This window comes from Borostomias antarcticus (genome assembly GCF_949987555.1).
Source record: "Borostomias antarcticus genome assembly, chromosome: 9".
Lineage (NCBI taxonomy): Eukaryota > Metazoa > Chordata > Actinopteri > Stomiiformes > Stomiidae > Borostomias > Borostomias antarcticus.
Genome location: NC_140242.1, coordinates 2,259,796 through 2,281,070, shown reverse-complemented (window position 1 = coordinate 2,281,070; position 21,275 = coordinate 2,259,796). Strand labels below are relative to the sequence as shown.

General features: G+C 49.1%; 1 protein-coding gene across 2 annotated transcripts in view; it reads left to right on the top strand.

Moving 5' to 3' along the window:
- Nucleotides 1-21,275, top strand: part of stau2 (staufen double-stranded RNA binding protein 2) — a 106,916-nt gene that overhangs the window by 66,172 nt on the left and 19,469 nt on the right. Inside the window, exon 13 of one of the 2 annotated variants that reach the window (XM_084443284.1) lies at nt 3,788-3,901. The exons of the other annotated variant lie outside the window; for it this stretch is intronic. Coding sequence (XP_084299410.1) covers nt 3,788-3,901 — 114 coding nt within the window. The remainder of the gene's footprint in view (nt 1-3,787; nt 3,902-21,275) is intronic. 2 annotated transcript variants of the gene reach the window in all.

Here is a 21,275-nt window from a genome sequence, read left to right as displayed (position 1 = left end):
CGGTTCAATGCCCGTGCGGGCGTTTTAATAGAACAACTGAAGGTTCAAAAAAGGGGAAAAATAAGAATGTCCGGCTCCGAGCAGGGGTCAGGGGTCGTCCTGGAGAGGGGGCAAAAACAGGCGGGGTTCCTCTCGCCTTTCAGGATCCACCCCAGTGGTTCCCCTTAGTCCGGCTGGGGGATTACTTCTGCAGCACAGAGAGACAAAGGGTTAGTACGGGTAAGACAGCCACAGCTAGCGACAGCATGTAGACCTCTCACTACCTGGGACTCAACCGCCTCTCTCCAGAACACCAGGGCTGCGTTCCGAATCGCCTACTACCCTACTATATAGTATGCCAAAACAGAATGTAGTATGTCCCAATACATAGTATGCCACATGCAGTATGGCAAAAGTACCAGGATGACCTACTACATCCGGTCGTATTTTGCAGTATGCACGCCAGCAGGCTTTTCTGGCTATTCTGACCCACAATCCTTTGCGCAGCGGTAATGTGCGTCACATGCGCGAGTTGACAGCTGAAGACGAATGTCGCGTTATGGACAGCGACGGATGTGGGCTAATTTCAAGGCGCAATGTTATGACAAGGTAGTATGTCCCAATTGGATGCCTACTGCTTGCAAAGTACGTACTTTCTAAGGGCAGCTGTAGTAGGTACTGGTAGTAAGAAGTAGAAGTATGCGATTTGGAACGCAGCCCAGCACTTTTTCTCGGCCTTCCTTCTCCCCCCTGATTGGGAGCACCTGTCCTTTCCCCCGACCCAGGTGCTGATTGGGTGGCTCCAGCTGGGGCTGCTCCGGCCTCCAGGCAGGAGATGACCAGAGCGTACAGTAGAGGGCGCTGTCCAGGGTGCCGACGACCTTCCCTTGGCTGGCGCCCTCTCAGGTTGCCACAGCGTGTGTGTGTGTGTGTGTGTGTGTGTGTGTGTGTGTGTGTGTGTGTGTGGGTGGACAGAAAGCCCCTGCAGAAGGAGCGGAGGCTACAGGTTTAGAGCCAGGGGTCAGAGGTGGTTCCACGTTAGTGGTGCGGATCAGTAGTGGCCTGGCAAAACTCCCCGGTCCTTTATGTCCAGAGGAGGTGGATTAGTGGCTGCTGCTCGGGAGAACCTTGGATGATTAGTTAGGTCTGCTTAGAATGCCTGGCTCTTATACACACACACACACACACACACACACACACACACACACACCACAGGGGATGGGAGAGACTAGAGGAACACAATGACCAGGGCGGATAGGGTCGTGAAACTCTGTTAAGGCTAACCCTGTTAATATATATATATATATATATATATGCAGTATAGAGAAAGAGAAATGAAGGATGTTGGAGCAGCGTCCATCTGGCTGGTTATCTGGTGTAAGAGTTTGAGATTGACCCTGCTGTATCGCCCATTCACACACACACACACACACACACACACACACACACACACATAGATACTGTACTCCTTCTCTCTTTCTCCCTTCCCGCCCTCTACTGCTGTATATATTTTTTTCCTCATGATTTGTACTGTCCCGTCCTTGATTGATACAGTTTGTGTGTGTGTGTGTGTGCGTGCACATGCGTGCATGCGTGTGCGTGTGCTTGTGTGTGTGTGTGTGTGTTAGCTGGTCCTCCTCAGTCAGTGCGGGGGGGCCTCACCCTTGGCTGGGGCGCGACAGCTTGAGATGGATGAAGCAGCCAACCAGCGCCCTGCTGACCAGACACCATGACTCACAATACATCACAGCTATGCCCCTTTATCCAGCCTTAATGAACTAACACGCTGGACAATAACACACCCACACACACACACAGGCCAGATCCTAACACACATGCACACTGAACAGAACTGTGACCCAGTTCCCAGTTGAATAAGCTCTTTAAAGCATCCAAACACAGACTCACTCGCACATGCAAACAATCACACGCACACACACACACACGCACATATACACACTGACACACACGCGCACACACACACACATTGACACGGCAACAGCCCCGGCTACATACCGTTAGAAGATGCAGCTGTCTCGTGATTGGGGGAGAGAATATGCCTACTTAAAAGCATCACACCCACCCTACCCTATGAAATACATAGTATGGTGCGTTTTTCATGATTTTGTGCAATTAGTCATCATTCACTAAAGTATTCATACAGTACTGTAAAAAAAAAGTCTGCAAAACATTTGGGTGCAGTTAAGAAGTGGGACTTTATGGTAGAAGCCTGGATAATTTATGGGCGATTAAGTTCTCCATAGCTCACTTTACTGTGTCCATCACTCATACACTAAACAGATAGCATTCCACAATTTATCACCAGCTACCAACCCATCTGCCTATCAACAGGTGTCTGCTACATGTGAGAGAGAGGAGAGAGAGACAGAGATAGGAGAGAGCGACAGAGAGATAGGACAGAGAGAGAGTGAGTGTGTATGTGCGTGTGTGTGTTTGTGTGTTGATGCGTCTGCCTCTTTATAGGCAGTTCTCCATGTGTCTGGCAGGCCGGAGGCTGCATATGATCATAACTCACACACACACAACACTTGCTCTGGAAACCTTCAGTCACAGATCATATACCTCTGGCTGCACACACACACACACACACACACACACACACACACAGTAAATATATCAAAGAACATTAATACATTGTTCACATTTAGCGCAAATGGGCAAAAGCATGCAAACAATTATGCACGCACGTACGTATCATATACAGTACATATCCATATACACCCGCTCACCCTTTGAAAAAACATCGCACATTATGTCACATTGTGATCCTGAGTGTGAATTATGTATTTATACTTTCAGAAAGCAGATGGTAGCTTGTTTGTCACGCAGACAAATAGCCTCCATTACCATGCTCAGCACACCAGGAGAGTGGATGTCTGCTCTGTAAAACAGGAGTTTAACAGTGAGTCTGGGATGTGGCCAGTATGTCGATCAGCAGATGTAGACTTATTACATCACAACACTGGTTGGTTTGCTGACTCGCTCTCTCTCACTCACTCACTCACTCACTCACTCACTCACTCACTCACTCACTCACTCACTCACTCACTCACTCACTCACTCACTCACTCACTCACTCACTCACTCACTCACTCACTCACTCACTCACTCATTCGCTCACCCTCTCTCATTCACTCGCTCACTCCCAGGTCATCATGTGCTGTTGTTTCTCAATAGTTCCTCTCGTCTCTCTCTTTTGCCCTCTGTTCTCAGAGTCAGTCTGTGTGTTTGCGCCATTAAAGGTGCCTGCAGCTGTCCTGAGTAGAACTAGGCCAGGCAAACACACAACACACACGCTCGCGCGCACACACACACACACACACACACACGCACACACACACACACACACGCACACAGAACTAGGCCAGACAGGCACTATTACCCAAGCCTTGTATCCCAGGGCCAGTGTGTCCCTGAGGAACATCATGTCATACCAGGCCTGATTGCACAGCATTTAGGAATGCCTGCGTAGTTAACCTCTCAGGATGAAGGGTCACCTGTGATGTCATAGCTCCCACCCCAACACACACACACACACCACCCCTGCCAACCTGGAGGAAGAATTGGCCACAAACATTCTTTGATGGCAATTAGGTCCTCTAGATGTACTCCCTCTACACTCGGTCTCGTCCAGCGCCAAAAATAACAGCGAGAGCCGTTAGGATGAGCGTGCATGTGGCTGTGGCAGAGTCGCTTGGCCGCGCCCGCCCGCCTGCGCTCTCCGGTTGAAGCAGGACGTTCTGCGTGTGACGGACACGTGGTCTACCTTGTGTGCTGTGTTCCTCAGGTGCAGTACAGTGACGGTCAGAACGGCAAGGAGTTCATGACCTACCTGACACTCTCGCCTGTGCAGATGACGTTCCATGGCATCGGGAGCTCCCTGCAAGCCAGCCACGACCAGGTAGGTTCCTGGGCGATCCTGGGGAGGGCAGGGCGGGGCGGAGGAGGAAGTGGGGGGAGAGGGAGCGGGGAGGTTGGCACCCTTGTGCAAGGATTGAGCTTATTGGGAGACATGGCAGTATACGCGCGTTTCGATGTGCGGTGTGTCACAAGCGTGAAAGAATTCACTATCACTGTTGAGTGTATTAGTTTTGCTTTTAATGATTGTATTGCTTGGGAGAGAGAGACCCTGGTCTCAATGGGCTTGCCCTGGCTAAATAAAGGTTTGAATGAATGAATCGGTGTCATTCATTTCAACACGGCAGACCGGCATGTGAAAGTGCTGCCGTGGCAAAGGTGTTGGGTCGTTGAGGCACGGCCCTCCAGGGCACATCCTCTGCTGGCTCCTCCAGGGCACATCCTCTGATGGCTCCTCCAGGGCACATCCTCTGATGGCTCCTCCAGGGCACATCCTCTGATGGCTCCTCCAGGGCACATCCTCTGATGGCTCCTCCAGGGCACATCGTCTGCTGGCTCCTCCGGGGCACATCCTCTGATGGCTCCTCCAGGGCACATCCTCTGATGGCTCCTCCAGGGCACATCCTCTGATGGCTCCTCCAGGGCACATCCTCTGCTGGCTCCTCCAGGGCACATCCTCTGATGGCTCCTCCAGGGCACATCCTCTGTTGGCTTCGCAGCCCAAGTTTCAGCCGACTGTAGCTGTACCCGTGCCGATGCCGTCGACTGCTCCTCAGAGAGGTGTCTCAGTTGTCGTGAATCCCGGTGGACAGCCTGTCGTTGACGTCCCAAACCCCTGTGTCTTTGTTCTCTGATAAAAGTCAGCTTGTTGCACTTCTCCTAGACAAAACTATTCTCTCTCTCTCTCTCTCTCTCTCTCTCTCTCACTCACTCCCTTTTTTTCCTCCCCATCATTCTCTATCGCTCCTTCGTAGTAATTAAAATCCCCGCAATCTCATTGGGAACTCCCCCGCTCCGGCGGACGGACAGGAGCGGCTCGCTGTATTCAGGAGGGGCTCATTGTCCCACGTCGCCCAAGCAGAAGAACACTCCGCTTACGTTCTATCATCTAAACATAGGAGGCCTCTTTGTTCAGCCCCCCTTCAAAAGCTTTAATAAAGGCTGTCCTCTGCCGGGGAGTGAGCCCCTGCCACGCACCCGGCCCGGACAGGGCCGATGAGAGCCCGGGCCAACACACCACCCCCTGGCCAGGCCTGTTGTTGCCAAGAGCACTGGGGCATGACGGGCTGTTAGAGAGGACCTTTCTCTGCCTCTCCCCTGCTCTGTCACTAGTACAGTGTTTAGCAGACCCCCCCCACCCCCGATCCCCTCCACCCTATCAGCCGACAACACCTGGCGAGCAAAGTCGGGCGGCGAGCGTCTCTAGGGTGTGTGAGTTTTCCATGACAATGTGTGCATGCGGGTGGTGATGCGGGTGAAGTGACAGTGGGGGGTGGGGGGGGGACGGATGAGGCAGTCTCACAGTCATTCACCACCATGGTGTATCTGTACAGTATTCTCCCTGGACAACATACACCCCCCCACCACACACGCACACACACACGCACGCACGCACACACACACACACACACACACACACACACACACACACACGCACACACAGCCTTATCTGTGTAATTAGACATTGTAAATGTAGTAAGTGGGATTGGGAGATCTCTCTGTGCGATAAATGTTTCCTGGAGCTTGGCTCTGTCTCTCATATACACACACCCACACACAATCCCAGCACGGTCCAGAGACTCTGGACAAGCTCACCAGGCATACGATTGGAGATTTCCTGCTGATTATCTGCAGTTAAATTTTTCCGTCAGATGGAACGGAGGGATGTAAGATGAGGATGGAGATTCTCTCTGGCCCGTCTGGCCCACGCAGATGCACGAAGGCCCAAGGACGATGCAGGCGCGTCTTAGTTTCCATACCAGACAATCTGAGATCTCCTCCTTCCCAACGTCTGTGTAACGCCGGCAATAAGACTTACGCCTACTGCTTTGGATTGGTTCAAGCCTGAGCAAACCTACGCCCTAAAGGATTTGGATTGGTTCAAACCTGAACAAACGTACGTCCTAAAGACTTTGGATTGGATCAAACCTGAACAAACCTACGCCCTAAAGATTTTGGATTGGATCAAACCTGAAAAAACCTACGCCCTAAAGACTTTGGATTGGTTCAAACCTGAACAAACCTACGCCCTAAAGACTTTGGATTGGTTCTACAATGTCTTTTTTTTTTTACTCTCAAATTGTTTCCACCCACTTTAAGCGACAAAATCTGAATGAAAGTCTTCTAAAAAGCTCACTGAAATCCAGCATGGTACTGTAATAGGATGCCACCGTTGCAACAAGTCAGTTAGTGAAATTTCTCCCCTCCTAGATATTCCACAATTAACTGTAAGTGGTATTATTGCAAAGTGGAAGCGTTTAGGAACCACAACAACTCAGCCATGTAGTGGCAGACCACATAAAGCTACAGAGCGGGGTCGCCGAGTGCTGAGGCATATAGTGCGTAAAAATCGCCAATGCTCTGCTGACTCAATAGCCGCACAGTTCCAAACCTCCCCTGGCATTAACATCCACACACAAAATGTGCGCCGGGAGCTTAATGACATGGGTTTCCATGGCCAAGCAGCTGCATGCAAGCCTTACATCACCAAGCGCAATTCCAAGTTTCAGATGGAGTGGTGTAAAGTACGCTGTCACTGGACTCTGGAGCAGTGGAAACGTCTTCTGTGGAGTGATAAATCACGCTTCTCTATCTGGTAGTCTGATGGACGAGTCTGGGTTTGGCGAATGCCAGGAGAACGTTACCTGCCTGACTGCATTGTGCCAACTTTAAAGTTTGGTGGAGGAGGGATAATGCTCTGGGGTTGGCCTAGGCCCCTTAGTTCCAGTGAAGGGAGTTGCTAATGCTTCAGCTTACCAAGACATTTCGGACGATTCTATGCTTCCAACTTTGTGGCAACAGTTTGTGGAAGGCCCTTTTCCGTTCCAGCATGACTGTGCATAAAGCAAGGTGCAGTGCATAAAGGCCCAGTGCATAAAGCAAGGTCCATAAAGGCATGGTTGGGTGAGGTTGGTGTGGAACAACTTGACTGGCCCGCACAGAGCCCTGACCTCAACCCCATCAAACACCTTTGGGATGAACTAGAACGGAGATTGCAAGCTAGGCTCTCTCGTCCAACATCATTGTCTGACCTCATAAATGCTCTTCTGGATGAATGGGCAGAGCCTCCCACAGACACACTCCAACATCTTGTAGAAAACCTTCCCAGAAGAGTGGAAGCTGTTATAGCTGCAAAGGGGGGACCAACTTCATATTAATGCCTATGAATTTAGAATGGGATGTCATAAGATATGTTTGATATGCATGTTTTACATAATTTACAGAATGTGAATATGTATATTCTACCGAGTATAGGTAGACATTTAAAGTGCACTTGTGCCGAGTTTAGTCCAGAGTTCAGCAGGTCGTCTTTATTCAGGATCCTGATGGACTGAGGGAAGAAAGTCTTTCTGAGCCCAGTTGGTTTTGAATAGGCAGTACCTCCTTCCTGACCTGAGCAGAGAGAAGAGACTTATCCAGGTGACTGGGGTCCTTCAACGTTCTCCTGACTCTGTGTGCACCAGCATTGGCGTTCTACGATGCCAACAAAGCAACTGTAGTCAGTAGAATTAAAGGGGGAGATGTGCTGTATTGTTAGTGATTTATCGAGCAGTAGAATTACTATTGGTTGTTTACCCTTATCTGCATTCTTATTGGTCATTGATGAGAAGGTCAAGGTTGACAGGCGACAGACAGCGCATGACGTTGAGTGAGACTAAGAGACCTGTAAAAACACTCACCTGAATGTTCTTAGTCCGTTTCATTAAAAACTCGAAACTAACCTTTGTGTGGCCGTGCACGTTCATGACACCCTGGTCCGGCCTTGTGTAGATATCTCTGAGGTGTGGGAGGGTCTCTCCTGTGGTAGGTTCTGCTGACCGTACCTGGTCCTGCCTTGTGTAGATATCTCTGAGGTGTGGGAGGGTCTCTCCTGTGGTAGGTTCTGCTGACTGTACCACTCTGCTGGCTGTACCAGTTCCCTTCCGGTCTTGCATGGTGCGGCTCCCATACCAGGCAGTGACGTTGCCGTCAGGATGCTCTCAATAGTGCATGTGTAGAAACTTCTCTGAGTATCGGAGACATTTCCTCAGACGTCTGAGGTGGAACAGCCTCTGCCTTGACTTCCTCACCACCGCGTCTGTGTTTGGAGTTCATGTCAGGTCCTTGGGGATCTGGAGACCGACGTACTTGAAGTTGTCCACTCTCTCCACAGGGCTCCCCCTTAGATGTTTAGGGGATTGTAGAGCCATAATCCACTAGCATCTCCTTCGTCTTAGTGACCTTCACATGGACATTATTTGATGCAGAGCTGATGTGGTGATGGGCGGGGCAGTGTGAACGGATGAGCAGGTTGGGAAGTGTGTTGACAACTGGTGGTTGGGTCTCTCTCAAGAAGCAAGTATGGAATCGCTCGCTCACTCACTCACTCACTCACTCACTCACACTCACTCACTCACTCACTCTCTCACTCACTCACCCACTCAATCGTTCACTCACTCATGCAGAGATTCCAAGCATGGAATCGCTCACTAACTCACTCACTCACTCACTCACTCACTCACTCACTCACTCACTCACTCACTCACTCACTCACTCACTCACTCACCCACTCAATCGTTCACTCACTCATGCGGAGAGGCTGGAGGTGCAGCTGAACAGCCTATAGCAGGCCTCCGCTGTGGCTCAACCCCCCCCTCACACACACACACCTGTACTCAACAGTTCTCACGCTTACCTGCCCCGCTGCTGTGCTCCTTGGCCCCCGCGCAGACATTCTTTTGGTGTGTGTGTGTGTGTGTGTGTGTGTGTGTGTGAGAGAGTGAGAAAGAGAGAGAGATACAGCTGGGTGCCCCCATTGACCCCATGCGCCATCTCCTGCATGCCATCTGCCCAACACATGTCTAGTCCAGGGTCTGTAGCCAACGCCCGGAGCCAGAGATACAAACAGAACAGCTCACAACCTATCCTCCATCATGATTGCACATGACTGTTTAAATGCAAAAATACTTCAATGCAAAAATTCCCCCCTATATGGAGCATCTCAAAGCAAGTCAGCCCAACTTAGGAGGGGAGATGAGAGGATGTATGGTATAGTCTTGCATGAGAGGATGTATGGTATAGCCTTGCATGAGAGGATGTATGGTATAGCCTTGCATGAGAGGATGTATGGTATAGCCTTGCATGAGAGGATGTATGGTATAGCGTTGCATAAATGATCGCCACTCAGAGGTGAATATCTCCCCGTTATCCCTCTTTTTATGCTACCACCCCTTTATCTAGTGTCTTTTTTCTTAGTCTGTATCTCATGTTTCTTTCTTTTACAACCTTTCTGTAATTTCAACTGCGGAAACGCCAAATTTCCCCCTGAGGGGATCAATAAATTGTCTGTCTGTCTGTCTGTCTGTCTGTCTGTCTGTCTGTCTGTCTGTCTGTCTGTCTGTCTGTCTGTCTGTCTGTCTGTCTGTCTGTCTGTCTGTCTGTCTGTCTGTCTGTCTGTCTGTCTGTCGTCTGTCTGTCTGTCTGTCTGTCTAACTACAACCACAAGTCGAGCTCCAAGTGACCTGTGGCGGTCCAGTAGAGCAGGGGTGTGCGTGGTCTCTTGGGGTCCTGCAGAGTGTGTCGGAAGCGTGCGTGTGGTTCAGGGCCTCGGCCTGCTGAGATCTGCTGATCACGGGGGTATATTTAGCTGGGGTTTTTTCTTACGGTATCCCCTCTCGGCTTGTTAGACTGGGTTGAATTCCTATGTGTTCTGCCGAGCTGAAGTAACGGTGGTGTCAGCCCAGGGCAGCAGCGGGCCGTGTGGGCCCCAAGCCAGGGGGTGAGGTGTCGCTGCAGCAACATGGACGGCCCACAATCGAAGATGACAGGGCGACTGTTGTCTGCCTCGGAACTGTGTGTGTGTTTTCTGTTTTTGGAGGGAGAGGAAGACAGAAGAGATTGTGTGTGTGTGTTTTCCGTGTTTGGAGAGAGAAAGAAAGACGAGATTGTGTGTGCGTGTGCGTGTCATGTCACTGCGTGCATGCGTTGCTGTGCTCCATGGGGCATGTTTCCCAGAGAGCCAGCTGTGTGTCCTGAGTCCCTTTGAGCTCAGGAACGTTTTCAACAGCTTTGTCATCTGCCTTCCCCATTCAACAAGCTATACCTGGAGATTAAAGGGGTGCTATTTGGGACATTTGGCTCTATTTCTGATGTCATGTTCATAAATCTGAAACCTACTGTAGAGACCATAATTTCATGGATCGCTCAAATATTGAGATAGATCGAGATTTTCTTTACAATTGAAGTGGCCATGGCATATAAATACGTGTAGAAAAACTCAAGAAAAACTAACAGGAAGCTCAGTGTGTAATGTAACTGGTCTCAGTAGGCTGTACTGTGAAATGTATCACAATCTGTTGTGTTTACTTGCTTGGCAAGGCTTGAATATGAACACCGAACCAGGACATAGACTTTCCATCACTGAGGACATAGACTTTCCATCGTTAATAAACCAGGCAGTTTTGGATACTTTTACTTTTACTTCTGCGTCCCCAAAATAAATTGGAAACGGAGGCCCAAGATGGAGGGTCCTCACAGAGATCTCTCAATTCTGTAAGTGCATAAATCTCAATTCTGTAAGTGCATAGATCTCAATTCTGTAAGTGCATAGCCTACTACAGCGAAGATGCCAAACATGTAAAACACATTGTAGAGGGGATCCTTGGGATAGTGTCATGAGAGCCGTGTAGATTCCGCGTCATGAGAACTGTGTTGATTCAACTCCACAGCTCGGCTACCAAAATGTTCCTTGTGTGTTCTCCTAGCGAATAAATGGCTAAAAATCAAAGGAGCGGAACAGAAGTCCAAAAGCGAATGTGACAGCAACAGCAAGCAGTCTACCGTATTTGTTGTTCGAAAAATGTCTAGTTGCGACTGGTTGAAAACATCCCCGTTATTCTCGAACTGTGCACAATAGGTTTCCAATGGCCTGTGAGCCTGACTGTCAAGGAAATAAAATGCGTCAGGGACAGATGTGGTTTTTAAACATTTAGGGTGCGTTACTGTTCGTAAACCACAGTGTTGAGTAGGCTAGTATGCAACTAAATGCCATAAGAATTGATTGCTCAGTTGTTGCGCAAATTATTTGAGTAGTCTAGGATTTTTTGACAGTAGTAAGACACCCCATCTACCACAACTGAACTCTTCTGTACACTTGAGTGTTCATTTCCATAACACTAATAGCTTATAAGTTACATAAGCTTATAAGTTGTATATGTCTGGCCCACATTGCAAGGGTACAACATACAGTTAACATTGAGCTGGCTAGCCTGCTGAATGGATACACATAACCCTACAGAATTGATCAGACCTAGAACACGGCAATGCATCACAGTACAGTTCTTCTAGAGCCCCTCCACAATGGTTAACTATTTATTTAGCTTAATTTATTTAGCCTACCCTGTGGTATTGGAGTGGGCGCAGCAGTTTGTCCGTGGACACAGACGAGTTCTGCCAAGTTGCATAGTTGGGGATAAATAGGCCTACCCCTTCCCCACTGGAGAAAATAGAATTATAGTTATAGCTTCAAATAGACTGTGGACACCTTTTAAATGCTGTGACCTGCTGTAACCTTTCCCAAACTGTTCTCTAGACAACAGAGACTGATAATTCTCATGGCAATATTCTAAGCATTCTTCTTACTCTGAGCATTATTGTGTCATTATAACATAATAAATAAATATATTATATACAAATTTATTACATAAATTTGCTGAATTCAAGCCTGGGGCACTTCACCACTAGGCAAGTTTTGTGTATAGTACTGTATGTTCAATTCAAGAAACGGTACAAAAATATAAAAAATGAACATTTTATTGGCAACAAACAAACATGGAATAAAATGTGCCGCCTAAACAGTACACCCTGCCATTAGCTACTGGATCAAATCACTATGGAGTTCCACATCACGTTACCACTAGTAAAATCATTTTCGTCAAAATGCTCTCCTCAAACCCACCAGTCTGACCTATGGAGCGATCAGGCTAGTGTGTTTGTCGATCCCCAGAACAAACCAAAGTTTCAACTGGTCTGGGTCTGACAACGAAAGCCTGTGAACAGAGATGTGTATCGATGTTGCTTTCATTTTGTTGCATACGTGATATATCCCGTTACAAATAGTTGTGCTGTAGGCTACTTTAAAGGTGTTCAGTTTGATTTTTTTCGGCCTCTAGATGGGGCAGTGATGCAGCGTATCAGATATAAACAAGTGGGCGTTTTCACTCCATACGGTGCCGTTCAGGGGGTGGGGCTCAGCGCCGGGCCGGCTTCGCTCATAATAAAAATAAATTCTGCATTTGCTCCACAGGCACGACACCGTTGGCTATATTTTATGTACAAATAGTTATAACTCCCCTGGACCTATTTATTGTATAAATAGGATTTTATTTTATTTTTTTAACAAAAAGTGCAGTAAATCGAACAGAGTACCTTTAAACTCCTCCTTCTTCTTGTTATGTGTTTGTGCTATGAGCTAACTCTAATCTCGTTACTTTTCTCCGGCTCGCCCCTCTCTACAAGGCGACAAAGTGGAAGTTTACAATGCAACACGACGCAATGCGATCAGTGAAATAGTTCAGGTTCAAATGTAGTTGTCGTTTCAACATTCGGTTAGCAAGTAGCCTGCATTTACAGTATCAGGACAGTATACTGAGACCAAGTTGTATTAAACCGTCGGTTTCCCGTGTTGGAAAAAGCTACACATTAACATTCCCTGGCCACTTTGCAAAGAAATTTGAGTCGGACGAAAATCTCGATCTTGCTCAATACTGGAGCGATCAGTGAAATTATGGTCTCTATGTTTCAGATTGATGTTAGACATATCATGAATAGGGCTAAATGTCCAAAATAGCACACTACCCCTTTAAAGAAACGGGGGCTACTGTACCGCAGCATTTAAGCTTTTGGGGTCTTTTAGGGACATAGCCTCCACCCCGATTAGAAACCCAAACACAATGCCAATAACATTACACTGAAGAAGACACACAGCCAAACCCTTCTTCATGTCCACACTGTTCCCTTAGACACACAGTCACAGTCACAGTTACACAAGCCTCCCCACAAAACCAAAACATTGTTTGGTTCCGCCACTATTAATTGGGCATCTGACCGTGCCCCTGGTGTGTGCTGGTTGGCTGCCAGCCTGGTGAAGACGGGGGATGGAAGGACAGGACGGGGAAGTGTGTGTGTGTGTGTGGGGGGGGGGGGTAGGGATTGGGGGGGTGTGGTAGGGGTGGGGGGGGACCCATTTTCCCATTACACACATTCCTGCCTGTCGGGCCAAGGCCCTTTCAGAGTGACAGGCGGGGCGGGGTGGGATGGATGGGTGGGGGTTGGAGGAAGGAGACACCTGTTGAGAGAGGGGGTGGCGGGTGAGGGTCTAGGGGCTGGTGGTGTTCTGTCGGAGGTCTGGGGATGTCTGGGGGTTCGGAGGGATTGACAGGCCTGATTCATGGTGTGGTGACTGCTGGGAGGGTCTTCAGAGGAGCCCTGTCGAGCCTGTGGGGGGGGGGGGGGGGGGGGGGGGGGGGTGCGTTTGAAGTCTCTGGTGCGGCTGCAGGCCAGACATGAGTCCAGCAGGAGAGGCCGTCCTCCCAGGGGGTCCCGGCCGAGCGTTACCCAACCAGGCAGCTGTTGGCCCGGCTCCCCTGTCCTCTGCCCCCCCCCCCCCCCCCCCCCCCCCCCCCGGCCGTCCACTGCACCTGGGTCTGACCTCCACCAGTTGAGTCTACTTTCAACTTTACCGTGTGGTTTGTGGGTGGATGAGGGTTATGTGTGTAGGTGGATGAGTGAGTGTGTGTGGGGTGGATGAGGGTGTGTGGGTGGGTGGATAAGTGCATGTGTGTGGTGAATGAGGGAGTGTGTGGGTGGATGAGGGAGTGTGTAGGTGGATGAAGGAGTGTGTGTGGGTGAATGAGTGAGTGTGGGGTGGATGAGGGAGTGTGTGGGGGTGGATGAGGGAGTGTGTAGGTGGATGAAGGAGTGTGTGGGTGAATGAGTGAATATGTGGGGGGTGGATGAGGGAGTGTGTGGGAGTGGATGAGGGAGTGTGGGGGTGGGTGAGGGAGTGTGTGGGAGTGGATGAGGGAGTGTGTGGGGGTGGGTGAGGGAGTGTGTGGGTGGATGAGGGAGTGTGGGTGGATGAGTGAAGGAGTGTAGGGTGGATGAGGGAGTGTGGGTGGATGAGGGAGTGTGTAGGTGGATGAAGGAGTGTGTGTAGGTGGATGAGTGAGTGTGTGTGGGGTGGATGAGGGTGTGTGGGTGGATGAGGGAGTGTGTGTGGGGTGGATGAGGGAGTGTGTGGGTGGATGAGTGAGTGTGTGTGGGGTGGATGAGGGAGTGTGGGTGGATGAGGGAGTGTGTGTGGATGAGGGAGTGTGTGGGGGTGGGTGAGGGAGTGTGTGGGTGGATGAGGGAGTGTGTAGGTGGATGAGGGAGTGTGTGGGTGGATGAGGGAGTGTGTGGGGTGGATGAGGGAGTGTGTGGGTGGATGAGGGAGTGTGTAGGTGGATGAGGGAGTGTGTGGGAGTGGATGAGGGAGTGTGTGGGGGTGGGTGAGGGAGTGTGTGGGTGGATGAGGGAGTGTGTGGGGGTGGATGAGGGAGTGTGTGGGGGTGGATGAGGGAGTGTGTGGGAGTGGATGAGGGAGTGTGTGGGGGTGGGTGAGGGAATGTGTGGGTGGATGAGGGAGTGTGTAGGTGGATGAGGGAGTGTGTAGGTGGATGAGGGAGTGTGGGTGGATGAGTGAGTGAGTGTGGGGTGGGTGAGTGAGTGTGTATGGATGAGGGAGTGTGTGTGGGGTGGATTAGGGAGTGTGTGGGTGCCGGTGTTGGCGCCAGCGTTGGCACGCCATCCGTCTCGTGTATTGTTTGCTGTTGCCCTGCTTTTGTTTCTTTGTGTTTGTGGGGATGTCACTGCCCTACTTGTTTACGATCACCAAGCTCTCCTCAACATCAGCGCTTCATCCAAGTCTCTGTTGCTGTCCCAATGCGTTTTGGGTGTACCAATGTACCAATATCATACAAAACACCAGAAAGTAAGGTTTTGGACTGAACTATCCCTTTAAGAAAGATTAAAAAACTATGATAACCAACGTATTATTTATGTTTAATATTGTTTCAATTATAGACCTTGTCTTTATTACTGTAACAAGCATAGCCTAACAAAAATCGCTATGGCATGCTGATATGTCTTAGCTAACAACATTGTTTTAAGGCTGGTTTGTGCATGACAGTCCTGCATTTTGACACATTTCCATGTCGAATGTCCTCCCGTCGATAGATCGTTTATGAGTGACACTCGAAATGTAACTAGTCCACCAACGAAGTTGCTGCACTTGTTACTGCTCCGTGCAGACGGGCAGATTACACTAGAGGACCTACTGATGACGTATCGGTCTTGAAGGGGTGTCCCGTTTCATAGTGGAAGATTTCTACCCACTAGCCCTTGACACTCTGTGGATGTTTCTCTTTGTTTTATGTAACCACTGTTTTGGGGGCTCTGGTGATTCTTCTTGAGGAAGGGGGGTATCAGCATGAGACACAGGATTGTGCAGCACCCATTTCTTACCCAATCAATCAATCAATCAAAGCTTTATTTGTATAGCGCATTTCATACCCAGAGGCGCTTTACAGAGAACAAGGGAGGTGGGCATACGACCCACTCTCTACATATTCCAGAGGGAAGCAAAAAAACAGTATCACCCGGGGGCCAGATAAGTGAGCTGTAAAAATTCTTCCCTGACCCCTCTCAACAAGGCGATCGAGCAAGCTCCTTGAGTATGTTTGTCTACCGGCTAAGAACATTTATAAAGCAATACATTACATTAAATTACATTTCAGAGTAAGAGAGGCTAAAAAGCATCATAGCATCTACCCAGGCTAGACTCCAGTGAGATCCCATTAAGGTTTGCTTTGAACAGGAACAGCCAGCAGTGAGACAGCCCTGCCCAGCCTCTTCAGACCAGCCCAGAACCCTCCTCCCTCTTTCCACTCGCCTCCCCTCTTCCCCTGACTTTACCTCCTCCCCTCTCCTTCTCTCTCCTCTCTTCCTCCCCTCTTCTCTCCTCCTCCCCTCTCCTCTCCTCCTCTCCTCACCTCTCCTCTCCGTCCCTCTCCTCTCCTTTACTCCCCTCTCTCCTTTCCTCCCCTCCCCCCCCCCATCTCCTCCCCTCTCCTCCGCTCCTCCTCCCCTCTCCTCCGCTCCTCCTCCCCTCTCCATCCCTCTCTCTCTGTCCTGAAAGAAGACAGAGTGATCCATCATCCGGCGTGGCCTCCCCAGGAAACACCACTCAGACGGGAGATTAGGATGTGACAGGAGAGGAGACGGAGGGAGGAATAGGAGATGGAGGGAAGGAGAGAATTATGGAGGAGGAGGGCAAGAAAGAGCAAACGACAAGGGCCAGAAGGAGAGAGAGGACGGACTAATTGACTAAGAGGCACTGATAGACTAGAGAGAAAAGGAGAGGGGCGCTGTGGACCAGTCGGACAGAGAATGATTGAGTGGGGGGGGGGGGGGGGGAGAGAGAGAGAGAGAGAGAGAGAGGGCCTGGTGATAGCTGGAGGAACCTGGTGAGATACAGTAGCTGCAGAAACCTGGAGATAGCTGGAGAAACCTGGTGATAGCTGGAGGAACCTGGTGAGGAACCTGGTGATAGCTGGAGGAACCTGGTGAGGAACCTGGTGATAGCTGGAGGAACCTGGTGATAGCTGGAGGAACCTGGTGAGGAACCTGTTGATAGCTGGAGGAACCTGGTGAGGAACCTGGTGATAGCTGGAGGAACCTGGTGAGGAACCTGGTGATAGCTGGAGGAACCTGGTGAGGACCCTGGTGATAGCTGGAGGAACCTGGTGAGGAACCTGTTGATAGCTGGGGGAACCTGGTGAGATACAGTAGCTGGAGAAACCTGGTGATAGCTGGAGGAACCTGGTGAGATACAGTAGCTGGAGAAACCTGGTGATAGCTGGAGGAACCTGGTGAGGAACCTGGTGATAGCTGGAGAAACCTGGTGAAGAACCTGGTGATAGCTGGAGGAACCTGGTGAAGAACCTGGTGATAGCTGGAGGACCTCCTGACAGGAGGAGAACAGATAATAGAGGCAACATTAGTGATAGCCCTGTCAGGGACTGCGGGTGGAAATGAGCTGTTTAGCTATAACCTTGTACAGTGCATCTCTCCCTATTCTATAGGGTAAATGTCTACTGTACCTTGTCCCTGTCTTAAAAATAAATAAAATCAATCAGTCTATTAAGAGCCAGCATGACAAGAGGTTAACCACACGCGCACGCACGCACGCACGCACACACACACACACACACACACACACACACACACACACACACACACACACACACACACACCACATACACAAACACAAACACAGACACACAATCCATCCAGCCTTAATTCACTGTGACAAAGCGACTGGATTTGTGTCATGTTTCATGAGCTGTATGGATTACCATGGAAACAGACCTTTTTCTCTATGCCATGTCGGTCCACAGTGATCTCTCTCCGTCTGCAGTGGAACTCACCCACTGATGTCATGTTCTGCTCACTGTCTGTCTATCTCACTGTCTCTATCTCACTGTCTATCTCACTGTCTGTCTATCTCACTGTCTGTCTATCTCACCGTCTGTCTAGCTTGCTGTCTATCTCGCTGTTTCTCTATCTGACTGTCTATCTTGATGTCTATTTCGCTGTTTCTCTATCTCACTGTCTATCTATCTTGCTGTCTATCTTGCTGTCTATCTATCTCGCTGTTTCTCTATCTCACTGTCTATCTATCCTGCTGTCTATCTCACTGTATCTCAATGTCTCTCTATCTCACCGTCTCTCTATCTCACTGTCTCTCTATCTCACTTTCTCTCTATCTCACTGTCTGTCCATCTGTCTCTTTCTCTCTCCTCTCTATTTCTCTCGCTATGCTGTGCTCTCTTCTTGGCTATGGGTATAATCCGTGTCATTGCATTTTTCGTCACACTAGCAGAAACTATACTGCTAGCTAGCTACTGCCGAGAGTGGCACAGAGTGCGCATAGCCCTGCCAACTCAAATACCTGGACAGCAAATACTGCACTCGCAGATAGGAAGTCTAGTTTGAATGGGGCGGCTGTAGCTCAGTTGGTAGAGCGGATCGTTCAGTGATCGAAGGGTCAGTGGTTCGAATCCCAGCTCCGACTGTCCCCATGTTGAAGTGTCCTTGAGCAAGACACCTAACCCCAAATTGCTCCCAATGAGCAGGTTAGCACCTTGCATGGCAGCTACCGCCATTGGTGTGTGAATGGGTGAATGAGAGGCCATTGTAAAGCGCTTTGAGTGCCGCTAAGGTGGAAAAGCGCTATATAAGTGCAGTCCATTTACCATTTACCATTTGAATCACAGGGAGGTTCACCATCTTAGCATGTTTGAGGGAATGTTCTTGAGAGCTCGCAAAAAAAACAACCTTCGCAGGTAAATCCTCCAGTGTCTTTGTTTGAACTGTAGGGTGTCTGAATGTCGATATGGGCCTTTGTGAGAGAGAGAGAAAAGGTGCAAACGTTTGGGGAACACGGTGTTTTGTGTGTATTCTCAAAGTGATTATTTTCTCAAGTTTCTTAAATCACAGTTCACTATAATTGCTTTAATGCAAGCTGAGGTGTTCCGTTCATTATCGGCTCCATGCTAACAGGCAGGCAGGCCTCTGGGCTGTGGTATTTCACAGGTTAGTCTAGCCGCCGAGTTTGATACTGATTAAGACCGCTATCTAGCCGGCGACACCTCAGGTTCCTCATCACCACAGAGCTATTGGGTGTCAGCTAAGCTAAGCTTGCGTGTCTGGAACTTTATGGAGCATCTGTGTCTCATTAGCTTAATGTCATTGGATATGGAGTGATAATAGGATTGTTGAAAAGGTCTCGCAGATAAGAGGTGGCGTCTTATCTTTCCCTTCTGCTTTGTCATCACCTGGTGACAACGTGCGAGACATGTCGCCCCTGGAGATGGGTGTTTTATATGACACCACCTTCATTGGGGGTTGGTTTGTCCTGTGAAGATTCCCGGTGATGAGGAAGGACTTCTGCGTCCTAGCGCTCTGTGAGGCTGTTGGACACCAGGGGGGGAATGACATGTTTGACCTTTCTTTCCCAGGTAGGAGGGAGAGCTGCAACGAATATTCCCCTTTTTCACAGTTTGTGAGAATTTGTGTTTGTGTGTGTGTGTGTGTGTGTGTGCGTGTGCGTGCGCGAGCGCATGTGCGTGCGTGCCTGCGTGTGTGTTTGTGTGTATGTAAATGGTAAATGGACTGCACTTATATAGCGCTTTTATTTTCATTTCATTTTTCATTTTCAAACCTTTATTTAAACTTGTGGGGCAATTGACGTTATTCACACGGCGGCCATTTCTCTCTTACGTCACGCTCAGGGTGGGAGAATGCGGAAGTATCCATAGACCATATAGTACAAGTTCGTTATAAAAATAACACTTCAAGATTCGAAATAGTCAGAAATAACAGTCAGAATACACTACTGGAATTACAAACTCATGATTACCGGACTCTGATTGTTTTTCACCGCAGTAGTTTTCACGTTATGAAATATATGGACGGGAATGAGCTGATGACTAATGCGCTCCTATGTATTTCATATCGTGAAAACTACCGCGGACTATTTCGAATCTTGAAGTGTTCTTTTTATAACGAACTTGTACTATATGGTCTATGGATACTTCCGCATTCTTCCACCCTGAGCATGACGTAAGAGAGAAATGGCCGCCGTGTGAATAACGTCAATAGAGGTTTCCCTCATTTCCAATGCCGACGAGCTCACAAGCAAAAACAAACATCAACAAAACATAAGCAATTTACAACAATAATACAATTAAAATCTTAAACAGTGACAAGTTGATGAACAAATGTCTGGAGCCGTGGCTCTGAACTCCGTATCGGAGGGAACCAGCTCTAGCTTCCTTATCCAAAGCGCTTCACAATGGCGTCTCATTCACCCATTCACACATACATTTGCACAGCAATGGTGGCAGCTGCCATGCAGGGTGCTAGCCTGCTAATTGGGAGCAATTTGGGGTCTTGTCCAAGGACACGTCGACATGTGGACAGGAGGAGGCGGGATTTGAACCGCCGACCCTGCCATCATTGGACGACCCACTCTACCTCCTGAGCCACAGGCTCCTGTATGTGTGTTTGTTTGTGTGTGTGTTTGCATGCATGTTTGTGTGTGTGTGTGTGTGTGTGTGTGTGTGTGTGTGTGTGTGTGTGTGTGTGTGTGTGTGTGTGTGTGTGTGTGTGTGTGTGTATGTGTATAAAGCTTTCTCAGACCACCATGTCTATGCCTGTCTGCCTACACAGCAAACCAGAGAGCCACAGACACCGACAGCGTCGGCCTCTCTCTCTCTCGTCCTCCCGGGGAAAACCACGCCTGTGTTTTGAGTGTTGTGAGCCGAAGCCTGCGAGGAAACCTCCGGCTTTAAAACGCTCCGCTAACTTGATATGTGACACAAGTCTGGTGGTTAAGAGCTTCTCCGTATTAATCATGTCGGAGTGCTCCCACAGAAAATCACATGCTGACAGTAATTGCAGGCACGCACACTCTACAGTACGTCTTACAAGCGCGCGGGCACACGCACGCACGCACGCACGCACGCACACACACACACACACACACACACACACACACACACATACACACACGTGGCAATAATGAATGGTATTGTTTGATCCTTTGTCTTCCCACTTCCCAGAGAGGATGGAACTCCACTAATGTTGCCTATCCTCCAGATACTTTAGATTTATTCATTTGTAAAAGTTGTTTTTGATGCCCCTCATACACAGTATGATTAGAGGGCGTTTCTTCTGAGTGACACGCTGCAGAATCACTTCTCGATGACAGAACCACAACCACAGAGACATCTGAACAGCGCGGGTGTGTAGCTAGCTATTACCCTCAATGGTTAGTGCACACAAACAACAATTCCTGTCATTATTGATTATTAGATGAACTATCCCTTTAATTAACCCGTGATGTATGGGGCTCTTCAGATGACCAATATTTATTTATATATTTGGTGCCTTTGTACCTTTTTCCAACCATAGACCTTGACTGTGTGTGTGTGTGTGTCTGTGTGTGTCTGTGTGTGTGTGTGTGTGTGTGTGTGTGTATGCGCCCGAAAGGCCCAAATGGTCCCACCTTGCCCACCCCTGCTCTAAACACCTATCAGTGTTATATACAGATG